The sequence below is a fragment of the Stylophora pistillata genome, chromosome 8 (assembly GCF_964205215.1).
Source record: "Stylophora pistillata chromosome 8, jaStyPist1.2, whole genome shotgun sequence".
NCBI classification, from domain to species: domain Eukaryota; kingdom Metazoa; phylum Cnidaria; class Anthozoa; order Scleractinia; family Pocilloporidae; genus Stylophora; species Stylophora pistillata.
In genome coordinates, this window is record NC_142526.1 from 12,295,103 (window position 1) to 12,309,564 (window position 14,462).

General features: G+C 40.2%; 1 protein-coding gene and 1 long non-coding RNA gene across 4 annotated transcripts in view; both read left to right on the forward strand.

Annotated features, from left to right (window-relative positions):
- The window catches only part of LOC148725013 (uncharacterized), a 4,339-nt gene extending 2,173 nt beyond the window's left edge, over window positions 1–2,166 (forward strand). Inside the window, exons 1-2 of the long non-coding RNA XR_015991205.1 lie at window positions 1–325; window positions 676–2,166. The exon at window positions 1–325 is cut by the window's left edge and continues 2,173 nt beyond it. This is a non-coding gene — a long non-coding RNA (uncharacterized LOC148725013). The remainder of the gene's footprint in view (window positions 326–675) is intronic.
- An 811-nt stretch (window positions 2,167–2,977) lies between these two features.
- LOC111330743 (uncharacterized) lies at window positions 2,978–8,735 on the forward strand. Of its 3 annotated transcripts, none has more exons than XM_088731759.1 (6): window positions 2,978–3,272; window positions 4,221–6,397; window positions 7,016–7,143; window positions 7,425–7,545; window positions 7,700–7,782; window positions 8,620–8,735. In XM_088731759.1, the coding sequence occupies exons 2-6, from the start codon at window positions 4,253–4,255 to the stop codon at window positions 8,669–8,671; spliced, it is 2,529 nt and encodes an 842-aa protein (XP_088587885.1). In that variant the 5' UTR covers window positions 2,978–3,272; window positions 4,221–4,252; the 3' UTR covers window positions 8,672–8,735. The 3 variants fall into 3 exon arrangements, with proteins under 3 accessions (XP_088587885.1, XP_088587884.1, XP_088587882.1); XM_088731758.1 differs by having other exon boundaries at window positions 3,138–3,272; window positions 7,016–7,082; XM_088731756.1 differs by having other exon boundaries at window positions 3,140–3,272; window positions 4,224–6,397.
- The last annotated feature ends 5,727 nt before the right edge of the window (window positions 8,736–14,462 follow it).

Consider the following 14,462-nt stretch of genomic DNA (forward strand, 5'->3'; position numbering starts at 1 on the left):
ATACCCTCCCCTCCCCAAGGAGAAACGGAAGGGAACGTCTACGAACATATGATTTATTATAAATAAAACAATAATTCTCTCTCTTTCGTTTCTCCACAGCGGGAGGGTGCGGCTACACGCAAGCTCAAAATAATGATTATCGTGTGGTGAATTAACCACGTGAAAGCCACATTGCTAAGTTACGCAATCCACGTTCGCAAACAGTCATCGTTATCTACAAAAATATCGCTGCCTCATGAACAACGAACTTATTTAAGCGAGTTGTGCAGTTCGTATACGTTCTAACTCACTTTTGATCATATGGAGCGCGTCGGGGAAAGTGTCAGTAAGTTGTGTTATTTTCATGTACTTCTTGATCCACATGTAAAGTTCTGGTAATTTTTCCATCCTTATTGGAACCCGAATTTCGGGATGCTTTATCTTTTTTCGAGTATTAGAGACACTTGAATTAATCATAATTTGTCAAACTTCTACTAAAAATAAAAGATTGCATGGCTTGGCGAGCAAGAAAGTTGGCCCAAGGATTTATCTGACTATGCTACAGCTCGATTGTTGAGCAAACTCGTTGCTCGCATTAGTATTTGTGTTTGCATTTGCATTGCACGTGTGAACCAGGATTTAATTTAAGAATTTATGTTCTTTTTTAATAATAACAATGATTTTATCATTTCGTAGTATTTATCATGTTGCCATCGCAGCGTGACACTGTTTTATGATAAAATCAGGAATGGACTTCTGGACTTTGGAATATTTCGAATATGATGGAGATATTACATGGGAACACAAGGACACAAATATAGTTTTCGTATGCCTCAGATTTGAGCAAGTTCTGTTTAGTTTGTTCCTCTCTTTGATTTTCATGCGTGGATATAACTGACATGTTTAAATCATGTATGTAACAGAATTGAACTAAAACCTAGTCAGGGTCGTCAACAACTCCACGTACTTTTGAGTTCACTTTTAACCACGTAACGATGTTTCTATAAGTCAAATTCCGTTCAACTTGTTATTGGTTATTGCCATCATAATGAAAAAAAAAAAAGGATTTCACTTCACAATCTTCGCAATCCTGTCAACCAAATTATCATATGTGCTGAGACAGAATCGCGGTTCTTTATACAGTCTACCATAAAACTAACTGACTAACAAAGACACTTCCTCATCTACTAAATTTTTGTGAGATGATCTGGCCTCTAATATGATTCTTACTCATAGTGAACACTCGTGATTTGCAGTCATCTCAGATTCAGGAAGAACAGAGGCGGAATACGGAGTTACATTGCTTATGTACTTGACGCTATCTTCAGAGGCTCAGGGGTGACCTTAATCCCAAATCAGTAATGAATCTTGGAGAAATCTTCGAAAAAACAAACAAACAAACAAGCAAACAAACAAAACAGTCTTTTGATTTTTCAATGCGATTCTCAAAATTCGGCTGCAAAAATATCAAAGTGCTTCCATTTTATTTCATAAACAGCTGCTGTGATATGGATATGGTCCGCAGAGGCTGATGCGTGACAGACGTGACAGCCTCATCGCGTGAGCTTTGCGAAACGTTCACATATCAAACTCACGGGGTACAAATAGTCTCTTACTGAATTTCGTGACCACGCCCACCTCATCGGCCCACTCAAATCGAGTGCGATTTTTGGATGTTATATCATCTTGCCGACTCTCTGTTTAAAAAGTTAACAATGTACCACCGAAATATTGAACTATAATATCATGGCTTTCCATTTTGTGTATTTTCGTACTACAAAGTAAAGTTTTTCCCTCGTCATTTTCACCTTTTCCCGAACGGGTCCGTCAAAATTAAGAAGGCGTTCGTGGTCAAAACAAGACCGAGCAAGGAGTCTTGGGCGATTTCTCTCTTACGCAAGCGCAAATTGAAAATGTACCGCCAAAATCAAAGAGAGGAACAAATTTCCTTTGTTTTGATATGTAAATTGTCGAACAAGGAGCTGATTGAACCTCGTCAAATGGCTAGTCAAAACAGCCACACCTTCCTCCTTTTGCTCGTTTCCTGTTTTATAAGCGTGAAAGCAGTGGGAGAAGAATCGGGTAGCTCGGAAAGGGCTTCACCATCGTTTACTTACGAGATAAACAAGTAAGATTTGTAAAGTTATTTTCCGAAAGAGTCGGAATAAATACATTTTTTTCAGGTTAGATTTCTGTTTTTACCCTAAACGTCGTCCAATAAATTTTTGTTGCAGCCTACTAATCTGTACAATTTCGAAGGAAATAATTCAGATGCTTCACCGTCCCCGAAGGGGGTTCTGTCCTGGTGTACCGGTTGACAAGGGAATTACCATTGTTCTTTCTTTGTTTAGGAGTTATCGGTTAGCTATTGTATATTGTTTGGTCTTTTGTATTGGCTCTTGTGAACCGGTACACTAAGACAGAACCCCGAAGGGTCTCCACTCATCGAAGCGTGTACTGTAGCCAATGCAGTGAATTTTCAGTCTCTTGTTGGGTTTATCAACCTCCGTGACTTCAATATCATACAATTTTGTATCTTTTCTCTGTGAAATGACCTTTTTAACAGGGGTGTATGCTGAGTATTCGTTGCAGAATCGCTTTGGTTCTCTTATCTCTCTCTTTGGCTTGTCCGCCATTTTGAAAATTTGCTCAGGAGGGCATCTGGGTTAGCGGCCGCGCCAGGCTGGAACCGACAAAAACAAATGTCCATCGCAGTGGGGAAACAGTTTGATATGATTAGCGGAGCACTTTTTTCAGAAATGAACGCTCATAGAAACCGTGATAGTCACGACTACCTAAATTATGTATATATCTTTAGACATATTAGCGTCGTGGAGCCTATCTTTGTACCGGAGAAAAGGACGGTAATGTATATTAACGCTTCGGAAACTATAACACTAAATCACATTTGTATGACGTGTTTTTTTGTCTTCATTTGTTTTCCACTTCAGTTTATCATTCATTCTCCTTCACGCAGTGACATCCCTTAAGATATTAAGAGACAAACAGCAGAACCATTCAAACAAAACCAGCAGCAACACAGAGAAACTTGGCTGTTTTTGGCCCACTGGATCCGAACGAAGCTGCAAGTTTCCCCAGCCTCAGAAACTCGCCTTCGGGTGAGCGTTCATGGTTAGGAGAGAAACTTGACGATAAAGAAAGTTACTGCCGTTTGCCTAAAAGGGAGCACGGCCTTCTTCTATTTGAACGTGACCTTGCTGAAAGAAATCTCAGGGTTACAAATTACCGGCCTTCCGACGAGCGACGAAAACAAAGAAATCGAGGAAGATATGGTAGGGATTCCTTCTTTTACCTTTTGATCAGATTATCTGCGTAGAGACACCGTGATTGAAAATTTAATTCAAAGACGGCCCAAGTATCATTTTGAAACCTTCCCGATTCGCAATACCAATTCTTCGAGAAGGGCACTACACTTTCCAGAGTCCTATCAATTTAATCAAACTACAAAGCCGTGTTTTCATAAATTATCCTGATGGAGATTCTTGAGTGTAGACTTTCATCAGTAGACCCCTTTTATTTTACCGTGGATAAATCCACCTCTTACTCTTAGTATATTTAGTCCTCTGTCCTTCATTTCTCACCCGTGTCCCTTCGTATTAAGCTCCCCTATTCTTTTTTTGCGCGAAGCGTTATTGGCGGACCAAATTTTTTCTCGTGAATAGTCATTTAAGTTTTTCTTTATTCACTAATCGTGATTAAAGATGATAAAATATTTTTTATGTCCACGTGAGTCTTTTTATTCAAACGTGACTCGTGAATGAAGAACTGAATTGAAAATGATTCGAGAACGTGAACGATTTCGTTTTCGTAATAAATTTCTAGCAATTCTCATGTTTTAGACAGGACATCAGCTTCATAAAAATCGATAACAGTCATAACAGAGACCACTAATGGTCCTTGAACAAGTAAGGCAAGCCATAAAGTCATCTTTTCTCGCTATTGACTGGTCAACACTAGAAAAAAGTCAAAAAAAGAATTCGTGAATTTTTTTTTGTTGTTGTTTCTATGTGAAACGTGGCTGTCTCAAGTTTCGCGTGAACATGAAAGAATTTTAGATATTATTCGTGATGCGCGAAAAGGTCGAGCATTTTTACGTGACTGAGTTTTATTAAGGTTTGTTGGGAACCCTTTGGTATCTCATCTGTAGATTTTCTCAGCGATGAGAACTGTGTCTGAATTCAACCCGGCTAACACGCCTTTATTACTTGAACTTTCCTCAGGAGCTGTGGCAACTAAAATTCAGCGAAACAGCATGGAAAATCTACACGAGGGACCGAACCAGTCTAGCCCCCGACTGAACTCAAAATATTCCAAATTACCCTTAGATCATCACACTAATGGAGCGGAAAACATGGAACTACATACTCATCTTAACACAAGCGCAACTCACCTTAGCGATAGCCAAGAAAGTAGCTCTGAAGACGAAGATAAACACGGTATTAAGGACGCCAATGATTACGTTAACAATTCTAATGACAATGCTGATTTTATTGATAATGACGATGACGACAACCACGACGACTTTGCCAACAACTTTGGCGTTTTTGCCAAGAGTTGCACAGTTCAAGCTCCCCCATGTCCAAATGCAGACGAAACGTCTGTAGGGTCAGAAGAAACAGCGGAATCTCTTACTAAAGAATTAAACGTTAGCTTGCGATTTAACTCACAGTACAGCATTGACGAGGACACGGGAAACTCTAGTGTTGAGAACAAAGATGGTAGCCTAGCCAGTAGCAACAGTATCAGCAGCAATAATGATACTTCTTACGAAATTTCCAACACCAGAAGTGACAAGAAAAAAGCTAAAGACGTGCAGAAAACTAGCGGTTATGAAAAAGGAAATAATGTCGAGTTTTCAGTGGAAAGAAACGGTGAAGCCAAAAGTCAAGGAGCAAGACCAAAGAATCTTTCTCAGAATCCAACGATGTTCAACGCATTTGAAACAAACTATCACGATGGGAAGATACCATCATTGGAGACCACTGGTATTTGTCAAGCTTTTCTCGCCCGGCACTCTACAGATCAGAGTCTTCCGCGAAGTTTGTTTACAGAAAGTTACGACATGCGCAACAGTTATTCAAACGATTGGACCCAACACTCTATAACCAGTAATGGCAGCTCCTCCCCACTTTGGAGTGTTCCCCGTTCGCCGGCTCCAGAAAGAAGTGGGTTGATGCTGGAGGGCGCACAATCCAGGGGGTTGGGTCCACGGTACGGGGGTCCAATGCCGGTAAACTACCAACCTGTGACACCAATGACGGGACAATTCCCCGACGCTAATGGCTTCAGCCAAACGAGCTTTTCAAGTTTTGGTGACTTAAATGCAGGAAATGGGACTCAGACAGCATCACCTTCACTCAGCGTCAGCCCTCTGGCGCCCGCTGTGAGATATCCAGCGGTTACCAGACCAAATTCCAGGATAAACGTTCCGACTACGACTTCGCCATACTCTTCAAGTACGATGTCTGGAAGTTTCCCACTGGTTACTTCCACTAATAATGCGTTTAATAATTATGGACAAGTACGCGTAGGGGACTTCAACAGGTACAGGGCTAGGGCCTCCCATGGAGATACCCAGGAAAATGGCGGCCTAAACTCATCAGAACTGGGTGGTTCAGAGAGGCAGGAAGAGAGATTACGGAACCTTGACCTTTCCAGTGGTCATCAGGAGGGTTCATTTGCGTCAGTATCGCTTAGGGATCCTTTACTGGTTTCTCTTGAACAACAAGTGGCTGAAATCGATAGAGTTCTTAAAGAGCGAGAAGAACGGACCAAAAGGCAGAGAGAAGCGGCGCAAAGACATAAGGAGATTAGAGAAACAAGGCAAAGAGAGGCAAGAGAAAGAAAAGAAAGAGAAGAAAGAGAAATGAGAGAACAAGAGGAGAGAGAAAGAAAAGAGAGGGAACAGACAGAAATAAGAGAAAGAGAAGACAGAGAAACGAGAGAGAGGGAACTGAGAGAAATAAGAGAAAGAGAAGAAAGAGAAACCAGAGAGAGAGAACTGAGAGAAATACGAGAAAGAGAAGAGAGAGAAACGAGAGAGAGGGAACTGAGAGAACTAAGAGATAGAGAAGAGAGAGAAACGAGAGAGAGAGAGGATAGAGAAATTAGAGAAAGAGAAAACACAGAAGGAATGGGGAGAGAATTGGGTGGGCAAAGAGAAGGAGAAGCAAAGGAGAGAGAAGAAAGAATAGTAGATGGGAACCAATCAATTCAGGAGACTCCGCTATGGCAGTGTGAACATTACCAGCGGAGATGTAGTGTCAAGTTTCCATGTTGCGGAGTGTTTTATCCGTGTCACCGCTGTCACAATTTATCGGGGACATGCCCTGCTGATGATAAGAAGGCACATCATGCGACGCATGTCAAATGCGGAAATTGCGGACGCGAAGAAGAGGTTAGTATCTTTTGCTTCGATAAACAAATTTCGGAAAGTACAATTTTGTCCCAAAATACCTGACGTTAAAATCCCATGGGAGTGAGTTACATCTAACCTGAGATTGATCAAAATACCAAGAGCAGTAGGAAGTCTTTGCCATGAGCGACGACAAAAGCCAAATTCCCTTTAAACATGAAGATTAATCAGATCAAGGAATCGATTACAACTGACCAATGGGAAGATAAAGTGATTTCATGCAATCAGCATCAAGCGCGGGAAAACAGTTCTTCCCAGGTCTCCACTGGCTTTACTTTGGCATCTAACTAGGCCAGATGGTGGTGGAAGTTTTCTAGATCGATCCCGCAATAATGAAAAAGCCAAAACAAATGCCGGTTTATTTTCGTCAATCAGATGAAACGAGAGAAATTGGCTGCAATGGGCAGCGGGTTAGGTCACGCCTCCACACGAATTGCTACAGATATTGCTTATAACGCATTTGTTGCGCACAATGTTTAGTTAAATGAGTAGAAAGATGAACAAATTCTTGGCAACATTCTCAAAAGTTTTACATGCAAGAACTTGCAGGGAAATACTCACACTTTTTTAAAAAGGGACTGATTATTCTTTATATTGCAGATAAATGAAGGGAGTCAAATCTGCAGACGTTGTGGCGTTAAATTGTCAGAATATTTCTGCCCAAGGTGTAAGCATTTTACTGGAATTGACAAGAACCCCTTTCACTGTGCGAAGTGTGAAATCTGCCGGTAGGTCGTTTTTCAGCCGATTTAAAATATACTGAGACTTAAGAAACGTTTGTAAGCTTTTAGAAGTTGTACATATCTGTACATTCTAGCCAGCTGCGGATGGAGACAAAGATGAAGCTAGCTCCTTATCGCTTCCACAATGCGCTGTCCTTCTAGGAGCTACTTAGATAGTTTGCGAACATTTAATTTTTGGAGGCAAATCCGAATAGAATAAAGTAATTGGCGTAATGGGCCTATTATGCATTTTGGGTGAATTCTTTTTTTTCCATTTTTTCTTTAAGCATTTACAAGGACAGATCCTTTCACTGTGACGTGTGTAATGTTTGCCTGGACAAGCGACTGGAGGGAAAACACAAATGTCGGCCGAATTCAGGACATGACGAGTGTTGCATCTGTTTGGAGGTAATTGCAGCTCACTAAGTTTCATGCTTTCAGTGCTTCAAACACCTATCATTGATTTATGCATTTTAGTGAAACTGAGCAACCTCACAGCCGCATGAGAAACATGTTTCTGTAAGAGTGTTATTGACACTTTTTATTTCACTCGTTATTTCAGGACGCGTTCAGCGGATGTCAGATCTTGCCATGCTCTCACAAGGTTCACAGAGAATGTGCCATTGCAATGATACAGAATGGCGTGTAAGTATATGATTAAATAGTGTGTAACGACTGTGCGAGACTTATTAAAGGATATTAATGTCTGATAGTAAGTATGAACTAAGGAATAAGGGTAACAATAACGATAAATGACTGAATCCGTATCTTCAGTTAAGTTTTTTGACAACCTGAAAAGGGATGAGGACGTCAGTTCTTCGTTGAGACGATGCTGTCATCGTTTAACCGTTTTCGCGGTTACCAACTGAAGTATAAGCTTCTCTTAATTGGTGCCATGAAAACTCTTCTCTGAGGATGTAAATATCCTGCGTACATTTTATGGGTGAAAAAGGCTCAACGCCATACCAAGTAATGAGGTACAATAACTAAAGGAAAATTGTAATCGAGCGTCCAAGCCAGGGTTGCTTTGGTTTACTTCACTCTGTTGCTGTCCTTGAAAACCTCTGGCAGCCTCCAACCCCTTCTTAACCAATGCAAGCGCAAAACCAATACCAATTGCGATTTGGTCACACACGTTTTCCTGCGCTCCAAGAAATTTGAGTACGATCTCAATCGAATTTCAAAAGTAATCTGGGATTACATTAGTTTTTTTTTTCACGTCGTCCTGTGATTGACTTAGAAATCCCAAGCCAGCCTCTCATCCAAACAGGTTCAAAACGAAACCCATCCGGGGCTTGGTTACTCCTTTTTTCCCACCTTTGAAGAAGTTTACTTCTTTTTCCCTTGATTTCTCATTGATCTCTTATGAAATTATCCCTTTTATTTTTTGGCTTTAGTTTTTAAAATCTTTATCAAAAGGAGCTCTAATAACATACACCTAATAGATATCTGACAGTTTTTGATTATTTCTTTTGCTTTTAGACGTAATTGCCCAATATGCCGCCATCCTCTGTATGGTCATCTCCAGCAGTAACTTCTTTGACTCTCGAAACAGAGTGATACAAATAAAACGATTTAAGGTTTGTCCTTAAAAGATATTATCGACTCATTGTGCGTCTTCAATTGCGAAACTTAGTTGTCGTCGATATTTTCTTCACATGTGTCGGCTGCAGCAGATAAAGTATCTTTAGTAATAAAATCGCCTTCAATCTTTTACCTCAGTTGAGTTACAAGAGAGCAGAATATTGCTCAATAATCGGTTACCTATGTGAACTAAACTTCTTAAGGTTACTTCCCACCTTCAGACGCCAAAAAAAATCGTTTTTTCTTTTATTGGACTAGATTGAAGTTACACAATTTTTACCTAATGTTTACTAAAAGAAAAATTTAAAAATCTCAAAGAGCGTCCGACTTATTTAGGAAAAACGTATTTTCAAATGAAAGATAATAAATCAGGAAGGTGTCATAATCTCGTAAATGGGCGAACCTCCTGGGGGAATATCGCGGCAATTTCATGTTATTTGCATATTTTGTTTACAACGCGCACTTGATAACATTCACACGTGCAAGTTCTCTGCTAGTGGATAGTCTTTTCTCATGGATAAAAACATAGGTCAAAATTAGAGAGGAGTCCTTGGGCAAAGAGAAAGAAAAAACAGGCCCAAAGAAGAGAGAAATGGCGCCATTTTGTCAGGAAATAAACAATCCTGGCACTCCTCTCCACGCTGGCACCGCGAACAACGAGGTTGCCATCAAATCTACATCTAACAACAAACACATGAAATACATATATATATGAACTGCGGTTATGAAGCGTATATGTGCACGATCCTTCGCAGTAAAGCACTATTTAAGCAATAGTGAAAATCAGACCTGAAAAAAATTCAGGCCTGTACGGGATTCGAACCACTGACCTCTGCGAATTTTTTTCAGGTCTGATTTTCACTATTGCTTAAATAGTGCTCTACTGCGAAGGATCGTGCACATATACGCTTCATAACCGCAGTTCATATATATATGTATTTCATATGTTTGTTGTTTGATTTATCATCTACGGGTTTATGTCCAATTAATTTGATGGCCTGCTCCCAGTTGGCTTGTTAGCTCAATTGGTAGAGCGCTGCACTAGTATCGCAGAGGTCAGTGGTTCGAATCCCGTACAGGCCTGAATTTTTTTCAGGTCTGATTTTCACTATTGCTTAAATAGTGCTTTACTGCGAAGGATCGTGCACATATACAAATCTACATCTGTCGTACCAGAGTTATTAGAGGGAACTGGATCCTCTATTAACTCTGGTCGTACATAAGGTCAAAAACGAAGTTTCCTTTCAATAGGTGGTTTGCAACCAATCTCTAGAGACACAGGTAACAATGGTGCAAGGAACAAATGCTGGTGGACGAACAAAAGGAGCCAATGAGATATCTATTGTTTACGTCCACCAACATGGCGGCAATGACGTAACGTGCAAACCACCTATAAGCAAGTACCGGCCTTGATACAAAAACATAAGCAATCGCCCCGAATCGTATGAAATCATGAATAAGCCCGGCTACCCAAGGGAACTCATTCAGCGATAAGGGTATTCCTTGAGCTATCTGTCGATTCGCTGTTTTGCTTTTCAGCAGTTTCTCCAGCTTTATCTTTTTCGCCGCGAGTTTTTCCTTTGCCGACTTTGGTAACGTTCAACACAGCGGTACTTTTCGCGAGAAAATCTTGATCCATTGTCATTGACTCTAGGAGGTCCCGTCTTTCCACTGATTCGCGGTTTCAGGAAGTGAGATGATCTTCTAGTGTGGCGCAAGTTATTTACAAACCTTTAGGAGCTAAAATCTCGCATTTGATTTTGAGAGATAAACATCCACTTTGAGCAAATTTATAGGGTATGTAGATTTGACCGATTTTCGTGAAATTTCGCCAAAGCATTTCAGGAGTAATGACGAACGAAACTGTGTCAGGAAATTTTTGAAATATTTTTCACGCAACACGTCTCGCCTATTCTACGCTACTCTAACTTTAACTGCGGATATCTAGTCAACCAATCAGAATATGGGAAAAGCCTGACACACGTTTGTTGATTGATGCCCTGTGAATAAGACAGTAGCCGTTATGCTCCTGCTGCGGGATCAGATACCTAATAAACTCAATAGAAGGACCCTCTGTCGTTTCGCGCCTTACCGCCTCCTGACACAATTTTCTGCAAGTAAGGCTACGCGCGAATTTGAAATATTGCATCTCAATGCACTGTGTGGAGCAAAAAAATGTCTCAGTGACTTATTAGTTAAATCAAAGTTTGCGTATTGCACCAAAGTATGACACATCGTGATTCGTATTTCTTATGGCCAGTCATTATTTCAAGTATCGCCTAGCAAGGGGGGGGGGGAAGAATAAGAGGATTCTGGTGGGATCGCATCGAGGAAAGAAGGGGGCAGATCATTCGTCGCCAACATGGTATAAAGGGGGACATAAAAAATAACTGCATATCAACTGGCAAAAGTAGGGATCATAAGATATAAATGAGCCTGATGGGGGAATCAGGTAGATCTTAACCTGACAAAAATCTTTGGAGGGAGATATTACACTCTAACTAAAGTTTCTTAACTTAGTAAGTCAGTTATAGATGAATATTTGATTGTCCTGGGAAAAAAAGTCGAAGATATTAATTTAAAGAGGCACCTAATATGTACAGGACATTGACCTGATGGTTTTCGCCAAAATCTCGAAGATCCACCGTCAATCCAATACACAAATACAGAAGAAAAAGTGTCTAAAATCACTCGCGGGCATTGAAACTGTGCTGCAGCTTTGTGTAAGAATTCTTGGCGAGCAAAACTCGATGGACTACAACATTATCGTTTGAGTGATATCCAGAGCAAGGATAAACAACACGCGTATGATAAAGTTCTGAAAAATAAAGAAGTCGATTTCAAACGTGACTTTATATGCTCGGAGCACTGGAAAAAAGGCTTTAGAGAGAACTTAGACGATCTCCCAGATAGAGATAGATCTAGTTTTTATTTCAACAACAAATTGTTTTTCCCCAGTACACACAGCATCAGGACTGGCTCCAAATCTTGCATCTGAGGGATGTTTGAAGAATCCACATTGGCTGACGCTCATTTTATTATATCCTGCTTAAATTGAATGGTAGCATTTCCTTCCTCCTGTTTCCCTCTAATGAAATTAGGCAGTTTACTTCTTCTGGGGTTCAAAACTTGTTCGTCAATTTTGTTCTTAATTGCAAACCGTGAGTTGTGAAATTCTTTTATGCCACAAAATCCAAGCAGAGATGGAACCTTGCTTGCAGTAATTTCCCAATTCTAAGTGCTTTCCAATTTTGGGAACATTGATGAACTTCACAATAGTGTGGCTTTTTGAGTAAAAGAATGGAGCTTCTTGTATCTTGTAACACCTGGTCAGATGAGCTGCAAGGATCATTTGACTCCTCAGTCGAAAACTGAGGCCTCCAGACTGACTCACTGCCTGCTTGAAATCTTGGTTTTAAAACTTCTTTGTCATAATTAAGGCCTTTTTCTATTTTTCATACTCAGGTTTGTATCATGAATGCAATCCAGGCTTCTTTTGTATCATAAATGCAAAAACAATCTAGGCTTCTTTTTGTATTTGGTTAAAACAGAAACGAAATGACTCTCAATCGAAGGCTTTTGTGCAATGTTTTCTTTGATTTGTTTTTCCATTTGATTGACATAACGATTATACCAATCACTGAAGTCACTTGGTTCCTTACTTTGCACTTGTATTCTATTTTTTTTCTTCTGCCTTGTTCTCTTTAACTGCTGCCGAGCTCCTCGCAGAATTCTTAAATATTTAAGCTTGATATGTGATGCTGATTTCACAGTTCTAGAGGTGGATCCTTTCAAAACGACTACAGGTACATTAACGTCTTCGCTTTTTCCTACAACTTTCAAACAAGCATTTGCAGGAGGAATTTCCGACACCTTCAGGGCAGTATTAAATTGGAATGTTTTCTGGATTTGGCCAACTTTCTTCTCGAATAGCTCTTCAGACTCCACCAAAAGAGCAAGCCTTTTGGCTAGTTCGTCCTTTTCTCCAGTTACCTTTAGTCCTAAATCTTTGCAGTAGATCTTGAGCTTTCCTTTAGGTAAATTTGGCAATTTTTCACGAGATATTTCTCTTTTAATCAGCTCATACTTCGACGTTTTAGAAGTGCTTTCCGCCATTTTAAATCTGGAATAATGTGAAAAGTTCGGAAAAATCCGGTAGTGCCACGCCCCTGCGCGCCATGAAATTATGCAATAATTAAGTTTTTGTACCAAGTTGCAGAGAAACGCTGAGGAAAAATCACCCCGCAGATGCATCGTTTCTCTGTAAGCAGCGTGTTAGTTTTTTTCTGATGGAACGAAACATGTCATCAAAGAATTGCCTAGACGAAGCATTAGGTATTTTGAGAAGTTCTGACTTCGGTTCCGATCACTCGATTTAATGCAATATAATATCGGTCTTGCAAGGCTATTATTATGCGAAGACTTTCAAGAGGTTCCTCAGTTGGGGTCGTGCCCTGACCGTAGCGGGCGAGAATGTTCTTGTGACGCAGCAGAAGGTGTTGTGAGCCCTGATATTCCATCCTTTGGAGAAGACAGTAGCAAGTGAGACAGCAACGAAGAATTAGACGAACTAGAGGTTCGACAATGACTGTGTGAACATTACCAGCGGCTCTCCCGTGTCCAGTTCTCACGTTACAGAAGGTTCTTTCGTTGTCATCGTCGCCACAACAACTCTGGGTGTCCAAATGACAATTCCAAAGCGAGAGAGGACGTGTTATGCGGAGTGCTCTATTTGTAGCCATCAACAAGAGGTATATAGACGTGATATTGACTTGAAGTGTTAAGCTTAGGTTCTACGTGAGTTAACTTTGAATGTTTGATTTTTAAGATCAACCAGGACGTCCACGCCTGTGTCAGATACAAGAAAAGCTTCTTAGCATATTTTTGCTTTGTATGTAAGCACTTCACAGACGAAGATAAAGCTCCTTATCACTGGACAAAATTTGGGATCTGCCGGTAGGTGAAATAGTATTATTGAAGATATTGCTTTCGTTTATATGCTTGTTCTCCAAAGGAATAAGGCACTTGAAATTATTGGCCCGTTACAGTACCAAGTCAGGGAGTTACTGACTTGTCACTGTTCATCTTAAAGGCCCATTTTCATCCGAGATCCTTTGCAGTCGTTTGTTTTTGTTTTGGAATCGCGCTATTGTTAAATGCGAACTCTGATAGTCATTCACAAACACTATTAAAAAGAAAAACAAAGATTTGGTGAAGAACACAGTAAACAAATTTGCAGCTAAATATTTGAGACTGAAAAATCATAAATCGAGTCTGTGTATAAAACTTGTACAAATCTTACTTGATGTTGAAGGAAATTTTTCGGCTTCAACACTAAATAAAATATAAACAAATAACCAATATTGGCCAAGACGGATTTACTTTTACGCATTTCAATTATAGAATAATGACTTGTACAAATGAGATCGCTTACATACATATCTCAGGATCTCAAGTAAAAATCAGTCAAATAATTATTCTCACCTTGAAAAAATCTCCCCGGAGTCTCTAGTTCCATCGTAGGAACAATGCAATAACATTTCTGCAAAAGCACTGTCTGTAGTGTTACCGAAATCCATTGTTGTTTTCTTTGCCCTCCTTAAATCATACACAGACTCTCGAAGTCGAATAACCTTTGCCGAGCCGGGCAGACTCGGCCTTCTTCTAGACCGCTTCTTCGGCGGCATCAACTTTTCAAATGACGTTTTTCACCGTCATACGCGTAAGAATTAAAAACTATT